Raw genomic sequence first — 11,110 nt, 5'->3', positions numbered from 1 at the left:
TTTTATGACTACAGCTCTGTAGTATACTTTGAGATCTGGTATAGTAATTCCCCCAGAGTTGCTCTTTGTGCTCAGGATTGCTTTGGCTATCCGGGGTCTTTTGTGCTTCCATATGAACTTAAAGATTTTTTCAAATTTTGTGAAGTATTTCATGGGGATTTTGATTGGGATTGCACTGAATATATATATTGCTTTTAGTAGGATGGTCATTTTCATGATATTAATTCTTCCAATCCATGAGCATTGGAGGTCCTTCCATCTTCTTGTGTCTTCTCAATCCCTTTCTTAAAGATTTAAAATTTTCGTAATAGAGATCTTTGATGTCTTTCATCAGGTTTATTCCCAGATATTTTTTTCAGTTATTGTGAATGGGAGCATTTCCCTGCACTCTTTCTCAAATTGCTTGTTATTGGTATAAAGAAAGGCTACTGATTTTTGTAGATTAATTTTGTAACCTGACAGTTTACTGAAAGTGTTGGTCAGTTCTAGGAGTTTTCTGATGGAACATTTTGGATCTCTCAGATATAATATATCATCTTCAAGAAGGAATAATTTAACCTCTTCTTTTCCAACTACTACTCCTATAACTTCCTTCTGTTGTCTTATTTCTCTAGCAAGAGTTTCAAGCACTGTATTGAAAAGTAGTGGAGATACTGGAAATCCTTGTCTGGTTTCTGGTTTTAATGGAAATGCTTCCATTTTTTCTCCATTTAGAATGATGTTGGCTGTGGGTTTGTTGTATATAGCTTTAATTATGTTGAGGCATGTTCCCTCCAACCCAATTCCCTTTAGTAACTTTTCCATGAATGCATGCTGAATTTTGTCAAAAGCCTTTTCTGCATCTATTAAGATGGCAATGTATTTTTCATCTTTGAGTCTATTTATATGATTGATGATGTTTATTATCTTGCATATATTGAACCATTCCTGCATCTCTGGGACAAAGCCTACTTGACCGTGGTGAATTATCTTTTTGATGTACATCTGTATTGTTTTGCAAGTATTTTGTTGAGAATTTTTGCATCTATGTTCATTAAGGCTATGGATCTATGTTTTTCTTTTTTTATTGTGTCCTTACCTGGTTTGGGCATTAGAGTGATGCTGGCATCATAGAAAAAGTTTGGGAGTTCTTGCTGTTTCTATCATTTTGAATAATTTAAGTAGCATTGGCTGGACATCTTAAATGTCTGGTAGAATTCTGCTGTAAATCCATCAGGGCCTGGGCTTTTTTTTAGTTGGGAGGCTTTGTATTACTGTTTTGATTTCCTTATATGTTATGTGTCTACTTAAAATGTTATCTCTTCTTGGTTTAACTTTGATGGTTCCCATGATTTTAGATATATAAAATAAAAATTAAAATCTTATTGTACCACATACCTTTATCCAGATTCATCTACTTTTCATATTTTGGCTGATTTGATCTTGTTCTTTTCCTCCTTCTCTTTCCTCCCTCCCTCCTTTTTTCTCCCTCCTTCTCTTCCCCATACAACCACTTCTCTCCCTCCTAGTCTCTCTCTCTCTCTCTCTCTCTCTCTCTCTCTCTCTTGTTTAGCCTTTCAAGGAACCAGCTGTTACATTCATTGATCTTTTTTTTTGGTGTTGTTTTCTTTGTTTCTATTTCTTTTTTTCTGTCTTTTTGAGACAGGGTCTCCTTGTAGCCCCAGCTGTCCTGGAACTCACTGTGTAGACCAGGCTGGCCTCGAACTCACAAAGGTCTGCCTGCCTCTTCCTCCCAAGTGCTGGAATTAAAGGCATGTGCCACCACACCCGGCTGATTTTTGTTATTTATTCTTTTCTGCTGGGGTTGGGTTTCATTTGTTCTTGCCTTTCCAGGGTCTTGAGTTGCCATGTTAGGTCATTTATATTTGTGCTCTTTCTGATTTTTTAATGTAGGCACTTAGAGCTATAAACATCCCTCTTAAGACTGCTTTTAAAGTATCTTAGAGGTTTTGTTGTGTTTTACTGGCCTTTTCATTGAATTCCAGGAATTCTTTTATTTCTTAATTTCTCCTTTGACCCACTTATCATTTAGGAGTGTGTTGTTTAATTTCCATGAGTTTGTGTAGTGACTATGGCTTCTTCCAGTGTTGATTTTAAGCTTTAATGAATTGTAGTCTTATAGAATGCATGGAATTATTTCAATTTTTTCTATTTGTTGTGGTTTGTTTTGTGCTCCAGTCTGTGTTCAATTTTTGAGAAAGTTCCATGGGGTGCTGCATAAAAAGTGTATTCATTGGTGCTTGGGTGGAATATTAAGATGATGTCTGTTATATCCATTTGATGTATACTATAATTTAATTCAGATGTCTGTTTATTCTTTCTCCAGTTGACCTGTTAATGGAGACCATGTGATATTGAAATCCCCAACTATTAATGAGTTGGGATTAATCTGTGTCTTAAAGTCCTGTAGTGTTGTTTTTATGAATTTGGGTGCACTAGAGTTTGGTCCATGCATGTTCAGGATTGTAATATCTTCTTGGTTAATTGTACCTTTGATCAGAATGAAATGACCCTCTTTATGTCTTCTGATTAATTTTAGTTTGAAATCTATTTTTTCAGATATTAGAATTGCAACCCCTGCTTGTTTCTTAGTGATATTTGCTTGGAATATTCTTTTCCAACCTATTACCTTAAGGTAGTGCCTATCCTTGAAGGTGAGATGGGTTTTTTGTAAACAGCAAAAAGATGGATTTTGTTTCTTAATTCATTCAACTAGCTTATGTCGTTTGACTAGAGAGTTTAGTCCATTGATATTTACAGTTATTATTGAAAGATGTTTATTGGTTTCCATCATTTTGATTACTGTTTGCATTGTTTGTCTAATTTTGTGTTTCCACAATTATACCTTTATTTAGTTTCTCTCATTGCTCCTGGGGTATAGTTGTTCCTTTCTCTGTTCTTTGTATTGCCTCAAGTATTCTTCAAAGGACTGGTTTTGTGGACATCTATTCTTTCAGACTATTTGTGTCATGGAAGATTTTTCTTTCCCCCTCAAGTATAATAGACATTTTTGCTGGGTATAGTATTCTGGGCTGGCATCTATGGTCACTTAGAACTGGAAATACCTAGGTCCAGGTTCTTCTGGCTTTCATAGTTTATATTGATAAGTCAGCTGTAATTCTGATGGGCTTTCCTTTATATATGAGTTGTTGTTTTTCTTTTGCTGTTGTCTTTCCTTAATTTTGGAAACTTTCTTCTACAGTCCTGTTTAAGTTCTGGTCAACATCATTAACCTGAAATTCTTCTCCTTCCTCTATGCCTATGATATGTAGATTTGGTGTTTTCATGGTGTCCCATATCTCTTGCACATTCCATTCCTGTGTTTTTTTTTCAATTTTTCATAATATTTGCTTGAGTGGTCCACTTCTTCAACTTTATCATCCAGTGTTGATATTCTGTTTTCTATTTCACTCATTCTAGCAGTGAGGCTTTCCCCTGTTGTTTCAAGTTGGCTTACTGAGTTTTGCACTTCCTTCTTCATTTCAGCCTGAGTTTTCTTCAAGGTTTCTATTTCTTTCGTGAATTCATTCAGAAGTTCATCCCTATCTTCTTTTAGTTCTTTGATTTCTTTGTTTGTATTCTTTAAATTCATTGAATTCCTTGATTCCTATAACTGTTCTTTTCAATTCTGTGTCCTCGGTTATTTCTAAGGGATTCTCTTTGTAGAACTCTTCTATAGGACTGGTGGAGTTTGGTAGGAACATAGTGTTTTGGCTTTCCTTTTTTTTTTTTTTTTTTTTTCATTGTGATATGGCACGTGATTTTCTTTTGTTGTTTGTGATTCTGGTATGAAAATCAAGTATTCTTTAGTTGAATTGAAGCTTGCTTCTGTTTGCATTATTGGTGTGCAATAATTGTACAATCTTATTTGTTTTTTTTATTGGCTTTGTAGAGCTGGTTGGTCTAGGTTTCAGGTTCTCTCAGATTTTATTTTGGAGGGAACTGATGGCTTCAGATCAGCAGATCAGCTACTCAGGAGTTCCCACAGAAGCCTATGTCAGGCTCCAGTCAGGTACACTCAGGCTTCCTTCTAAAGTTTGGACACCTACTAGCAGGTATTCAGAGTACAATTTTGGAAGTTCCTTAAGGGGAGGCCCAATTTTGGCACTCTCAGGTAGTTTGCTGAGTTCTCAGCCACTATATTAGGCAGAGGCCAGATCAAATGCTCGCTGGTAGTCTGCTGAGTTCTCATAGCCTAAGCCAGAAGGAGACCAGACAGCCACTCTCAGGCTGTCTGCTAAGGTCTGGGCCTTACCCTACCCTAGAGCAGGGGTCTGCCCTGGTGTGGGAGGGGTCTCAAGTAATTCCACTTAGGGAGTAGCATATGACACAATTTAGGAGTGCTCATCACCACAAGGAGGCCAGATCCAGGCACTCTCAGGCTGTCTGCTGAGTTCTCAGCATCTAAACCAGACAGTGGCCAGAACAGCCACTCTCAGGCTGTCTTCTGAGGTCTGGAAAGGTCTTTATATTGAAAGAATTTGTGAAATTTGTTACACCTAATTTTTCTTCCTTCAGGAATGGATCAGGAAACCAAAACATTTAATGAGCCTAGGCTGTGTATACGAACATACTTTCCAAAGAGGAAGTGTTTCATCTTTGAACAGCCTGCCGAAATGAAGAACCTTTCCAAACTAGAGACCATGGAAGATAGTGACCTGAGCCCTGAATTTGTAAAGCAAGTTTCACAGTTCACCTCATACATCTTCAAACATTCTGATGTCAAGACTCTCTCCGGTGGCATCAAAGTCAATGGACCACGTGAGTCATTCACTATAATTCTTAACTGGGATTCCCATTTAGCCATGGTACCACTTCTGACTAACATGTAATGTCTCCATGTTGTTGAAAATAGCACATTCCAGACATGATGGACTTTACTTGGGAACTAAAGCTATTTCTCACTATCTTACATCAATAACAGCAAAGGAGGGAAAAAGAAAAGAATTAGAATCTAATTCAACCCTAAAATCCTTCAACATTAATTCATGGTTGCCTACTTATGAAAAAGGTTTTTAAAATTCATACAAAAGGCAAGCACCATATGTAAGTGTGATTTTGCCACTAAATGATACAATATTCATGTCAGAAACTAAAAAGGTTTAGGGAATCACTTCAGTGATCTAGCTCCTTCTTATAACAAGGAATAAAAACATGTTTTTTTCCTCATTCCAACACAATACAATCCAAAGATACCTTAAAACCAAAAGATACAATTCATAGTGAAAAATAGCAATTCACATAATTAATAAAAGTAAGAGGATTCTATGAGAGAGTAAGGCGTTTAGAGAGGTGGGATATAATTCAGCAGGGACATAGAGAATATTGATCTTGGAAGTTGATAAATAAGATAGATCTTGAAAATCAGTAGAAAGTGCCTTGAAGAACACAGAATAGCTTTACCAGACAGAATAATGTAATAGAAGAAGGCCTAGGCCAGGGCACGACTTTTCAGCTTCAGGAAATTGAAGATTCAAGTGACTGGAAAGAAGACAGTGGATGAAAGTTTCCCGATTGAGGAAGCATGCAGTGCTGATGACTGTTTGAAAACACAGGCAGATGATTTAAGGGAATTGCAGTTAGTTCTGAAGTCTTTGGGAGGATCTTAGAGAATTCTGGGTAGCAAGGTAAAGGATTTTTATAAGTCTCTGAATGTTTTGTGCTTAATGAGTTGCAGTTTCTATAAGGCAGGGAGGGAGATGATGAACTTGGTATTCAATGGATTACAATGTAAAGGTTAGGATATGCAGAGGCCACCCTGTGTGGGACCCTACCCTGTGACAGTGGATCAGAGACCCAGAGTGAAGACTCTGGGTCTTGCAGGTCTAGTATCAAGTCCATATTATTAAAAGCCTAATAGGCTTTTATACTGAAAAGAAATGTAGTTATGTAGCAGTTATGTATGGTTCTTGCAGTTGCATACAAAGCATCAGAATATTTTTAGATGAAAAACCAGAACAGTAACTTAGCTGGTGCAAGCTAAGTCAATTACATAGCAGGATGTTTATACCTTACTCAGAGTTATTGTCTGATGACGTATGGATCAGCATGTTTACTTTCTCAGACAGGGAATTTAAGATGCCTTTCTTAGAATGAGGAACACAGCCTTTTAGATCTGCCAACTTTCTCTAATAATCACGCAGCTGTTCCACATGTAAGGGTCCTGAGACACCGTGTTCAGGGTCTCACCCATAAGCAGATGTTATGGTTTGGTCTCAGGTCTCAGGTTCTACTGTTTCAAAGACAGATCATCCTGATCTTCAAGAAGGAAAAGGTTATGGCAGCAAAAATTATCAAAGTGGGCCAGATGTTTACATATTTTGATATCAAGTCCAAAAGTCTTGATTGTAGTGGAATATGGATATGTGGAGAACTAAGAAGAAAATACAAATGTCATCTGAGATTGAAGTTTAGCATTTCTTTAATGTTCTATTTTTTACTGAGATAGTAATAAGAAGATGAAAAGTAAATTTTCAGGGACTGTAGAGATGACCCTGCTGTTGAGCATTGATTGCTCTTGCAGAGCAAGAGGACCTGGATTCTATTCCCAGAACCCATATGATAGCTAACAACTGTCCATAACTTCAGTTCCAAGGGATCTGATGCCCTCTTCTGGCCTCCATGGGCATTGCATTCATAGGTGCATTCACACACATGCAGGCAAAACTCTCATACCCATACAATTAAAAAAGAACTTTAAAATACCAATTTTCAGAGTGGAAGGAGTTGTTTGTATTTGAATAATACTTTTAAGATATTTTATCTTAATTTAGTGTTTATGAGTATATTGCCTGCATGTACATAAGTGCACCCATTTCATGCAATACCTGTAGAGGTCAGAATAGGGTGTTGGTTCCCCTGGAACTGGAGTTACAAATGGTTGTTAGCCATGATGTGGGTGCTGGGAACCAAACTCAGGTCCTCTGCAAGAGCACCTAGTGTTCTTAACTGCTGAGCCATTTTTCTAGCCCCATAGTTGAATAATTTAATGTGGACTTTCTTCTGATATTTACAGTAATCAATAAAGGCAGACCAAATATCGGGATCCCTGGCTAGGGATGTGGGCCAGTGTGTAGTGATCTCTTAGCAAGAACCAAATCCTGGGTTTCATACCCAGTATCACAAAATTGGTATGGAGGTGTACAAGCACTGAGAATTGGGGGAGAGAGAGGTCAGATATTCAAGATCATCATGTGCTACATATCAAGTTTGAGACCAACATGAAAAATGTGAGACCCTATTTCAACAACAAAAAAATCCCTGAGATTAATAAATACATACATGGAGAGAGAGGAGAGAGAGAGAGAGAGAGAGAATCCAGAACATAAATCAATGTCAAAAGAATGGAAGAAATCCCATGATTCATCCATAGAGATGTGACTTTGTCCCTATAGCAATAGAAAAGAAGGTGAAGGACTGAGCTCTTCAGAGAACTCTATTTGCGAGGGGCCTGACAACCTCTCTAATTTGCCTGAGACCTGGTGTTCCTGGAATGTGATGCTGTCAGGCTTACAAAGAGCAAAGCCCTGAGCAAACCTGAATTGTATGGTCTCTGCTTATAGCTCATGTGAGAGAAATTCTAGGTAGACCCATGTATATAGGCTAGAAGAGGTACTGTAGCCCATAACAGGAGAAACACAGAAGAAAAGACCAATTTTCTCTTTGGCCATTTTAATGGGGGAAGAGTGAATAGAAAAATAATAAGATGAGGAGTTGAAAACAAAGGTAATAAAAGAACGAGGCATCACGTAATAGCCCATCCAAAAGTTGTCCCGATCCTTTCGCTCCTCCTATCTCAAGGGTAAGCAAGGAAAAGGAAAAGTAGGCTTTAACAGCCTCTGAATTTTGAGTTTAATTATGCCTTTCTTACTCTGTCTAGGAAAATTCTGAAAGCTCAGTGGACAACCGTGGAGTATTCTGCTCACTAACTGGCTGTAATTATCTTTTCTAATTCCTTATTGTAACAGGTCTACAGCATCTGGTGCTGACCTATGTCAATGCTATCACCAATGGGGAACTGCCCTGCATGGAGAATGCAGTCCTGGCTTTAGCCCAGATAGAGAACTCAGCTGCAGTGCAAAAGGCCATTGCCCACTATGAACAGCAGGTGGAACAGAAGGTGCACCTACCAACAGAAACCCTTCAGGAGCTTCTGGTCTTGCACAGAGCTACTGAGAGAGAGGCTGTTGAACTATTCATGAAGAACTCTTTCAATGATGTAGACCAAAGGTTCCAGAAGGAATTATGGGTATGTATGGCATCCTATATCGTAAGAGTCAGAAAAACATGGGCCATCTGTAGCAAGAGTATTCTTAGTCCCCAAGAGAGTCACACACAGTGCTGTGCACAGCGTTGTAATCATTATTAAAAATATTAGTTCCATTGAAACTCTTAAAGAAATATACTGATGACTTTACCCTTTGGTTATACTTTCCTTTTGGGTGTTTAAGACCGTTCAGTGGGCCCAAATAAATCAATTTATTTTTACACTTAAGGTCATTTGATGATCTGTTCCTCAGGGGTCACCTGGGCTTGGGAGGAGCTCCTGGCTTGACTATGTGTGGCTTTACTTGGAAGCATAAATGAGATGTTTCCTCTGATTGACGCCTCCTCTTTGTAGACAGGACGCTGGTTCAAGTCCATCTCATGGGGTCTCCATGGCTTCCTTGAGCAAGAGGACAGGTGACTCACCACAGTTACAGGACATTTTGAGAGATGTTCCATAGTCCCCTGGAACTTAGTTGACCTTGGAGGGTAAGGGGCAAAAACTGTCCTTTTTTAGTATAGGCCTCTGACCATATTAGTATAGGCCTCAAACTATGGCTGTTAACATCCAATAAGGTTAGTTCCACCAGTGTGGTACTTTTAATCATGTGCTATGTAGATAAGGCTTGGGTAAAAAAAAAAAACCAAATATTCTCAGATGAACTTTGACTAGATATATATTTTGTTCCTTAAACTAGTTGACTAAACTATGACCATAGACATTTTAAGATTACATGTATATTATTTTTGTCTCATCCTTTATATATCATAAGAAACCTACACAGACCTTTATCACTTGCTTAGGCTTTCTCATTTTTTCTATTTTAGAAAATATCTCCATTCCCATATCCTTTTAACATCTTTTACATTCTTGTTTTGTTTCTTCCTTTTTTTTTTTAAATAATTATGAGACACAAGAGCATTAACAAATAAATTTTTCATCTGTTGTGAGACTTCTTTTCAAGGTTCTAGTGTTGGGCCAATGTTTGATTAAAGTTTTACTGAGGAACTAATGAATTTATTGAGCTTACTTACCAAGGTAACTGGTGGATTGCTGAGGTGTATGTATGCCCTGAGGTTATGCACACTGGAAAGCCTTTACCCAGCATGGGTCATGCCTTCTCTTCCTAGCCTTGCCCAGATTGTATAGTTTAGCCCTCCCCAAATCCAGGAGGCCATGTGTGATTAGGGTCAAATTACATTCAGTTGGCTGGGAAGAGTAGCTGGATAATGCGGTGAGGTCCAATGACCCTGCTTGGCCCTCCTTTAATGAATGAGCACAACCATCAACAAACCCAATTGTGATGGTGTTTAGCAGTCAGGCTCAGCTGAAGTTGTGATGGTGGTAGTTATTTCATGTAGAAGGGACTCCTGTTTAGCTTCATCTTATTAAAAGGACCACCACATAGAGGCAGGGTTCGGGGCTCTCAGGCAGTCCCCTGTGTTCTCAGCGCCTCTGTCAGAGAGAGGCCAGAGGGAGGCCAGAACTTGGCACTCTCTGGTGGTCTGCTGAGATCAGAGCCACTACATGATAGAGGTCGGAACCCACCCTCTCAGGCTGTCTGCTAGGATCTCCCTGGTTCCTGATTTTAATGGGAACGTTTCCAGGTTTGTTTGTTTGTTTGTTTGTTTCCATTTAGAATGATGTTGGCTGTAGGTTTGTTGTATACAGCTTTAGCTATGTTGAGGTATGTTCCCTCCAGTCCAATTCACTTTAGAACTTTTATCATGAATCATGCTGAATTTTGTCAAAAGACTTTTCTGCATCTATTAAGATGACAATAGATGTTTTTGTCTTTGTGGTTTTTTTCTTTGAGTCTATTTATATGATTGATGACATTTATTGACTTGTGTATTTTGAACCATTCCTGAGTCTCTGGAATAAAGCCCACTTGAACATGGTGAATTATCTTTTTGATGTACATCTATCTGTATGTGGTTTGCAAGTATTTTGTTGAGAAATTTTGCATCTATGTTCATTAAGGATATGGATCTATAGTTTTCTTTCTTGGTTATATCTTTAGCTGGTTTGGGTATTAGAGTGATGCTGGCTTCATAGACGAAATTTAGGAGTTCTCCTTCTGCTTTTATCTTTTTGAATAATTTAAGTAGTTTTGGCTTGAGGTCCTCCTCAAATGTCTGGTAGAATTGTGCTGTAAGTCCCTCTGGGCCTGGGCCTTTTTTAGTTGGGAGGCTTTGTATTACTGCTTCAATTTCCCCATATGTTATGGGTCTGTTTAAACTGTTGATCTCTTATTGGTTTAACTCTGGTGATTCTCATGATTTTAGATATCTATCCATTTCTTTTAGGTTTTCATATTTAATAGAGTATAGGTTTTTAAAGTATTCCTTTATAATGCTTTGGATGTTTTTGGTGTCTGTTGTGATGTTTCCCCTCTCATCTCTGATTTTGTTGATTTGGAGATGCTCTTTTATCTTTTGGTCAGCTGGGCTAATCATCTAGATCTTGTTTGGCTTTCAAACAACCAGCTTTTAGATTCATTGATTCTTTGTATTGTTTTCTTTGTTTCAATTTCACTAATTTCTGGTCTTATTTTTATTACTTCTTCTCTTTTGCTGGGTTTGGGTTTCATTTGTTCTTGCATTTCCAGGGTCTTGAATTGCAATGTTAAGTCATTTATTTGGGCTCTTTCTGATTTTTTAATATAGGCACTTAGAGCTATAAACATCCCTCTTAGGACTGCTTTTAAAGTGTCCCAGATGTTGTTTTGTGTTGTATTGTCCTTTTCATTGAATTCAGGAATTCTTTTATTTCTTTCTTAATTTCACCTTTGACCCATTCATTAATCAGGAATGTGTTGTTTAACTTGCATATGTTCATGTT

General features: G+C 37.9%; 1 protein-coding gene across 1 annotated transcript in view; it reads left to right on the top strand.

The window, feature by feature from the left end:
- LOC103746186 (guanylate-binding protein 1-like) overlaps positions 1 to 11,110 on the top strand; it is a 25,391-nt gene that overhangs the window by 6,352 nt on the left and 7,929 nt on the right. Inside the window, exons 5-6 of the mRNA XM_008848309.1 lie at positions 4,519 to 4,761; positions 7,968 to 8,248. Coding sequence (XP_008846531.1) covers positions 4,519 to 4,761; positions 7,968 to 8,248 — 524 coding nt within the window. The remainder of the gene's footprint in view (positions 1 to 4,518; positions 4,762 to 7,967; positions 8,249 to 11,110) is intronic.

This window comes from Nannospalax galili, unplaced genomic scaffold (assembly GCF_000622305.1).
Source record: "Nannospalax galili isolate Female #2095 unplaced genomic scaffold, S.galili_v1.0 scaffold2844, whole genome shotgun sequence".
Classification (NCBI taxonomy): Eukaryota; Metazoa; Chordata; class Mammalia; order Rodentia; family Spalacidae; genus Nannospalax; species Nannospalax galili.
This window is presented reverse-complemented; position numbering and strand designations above follow the sequence as displayed.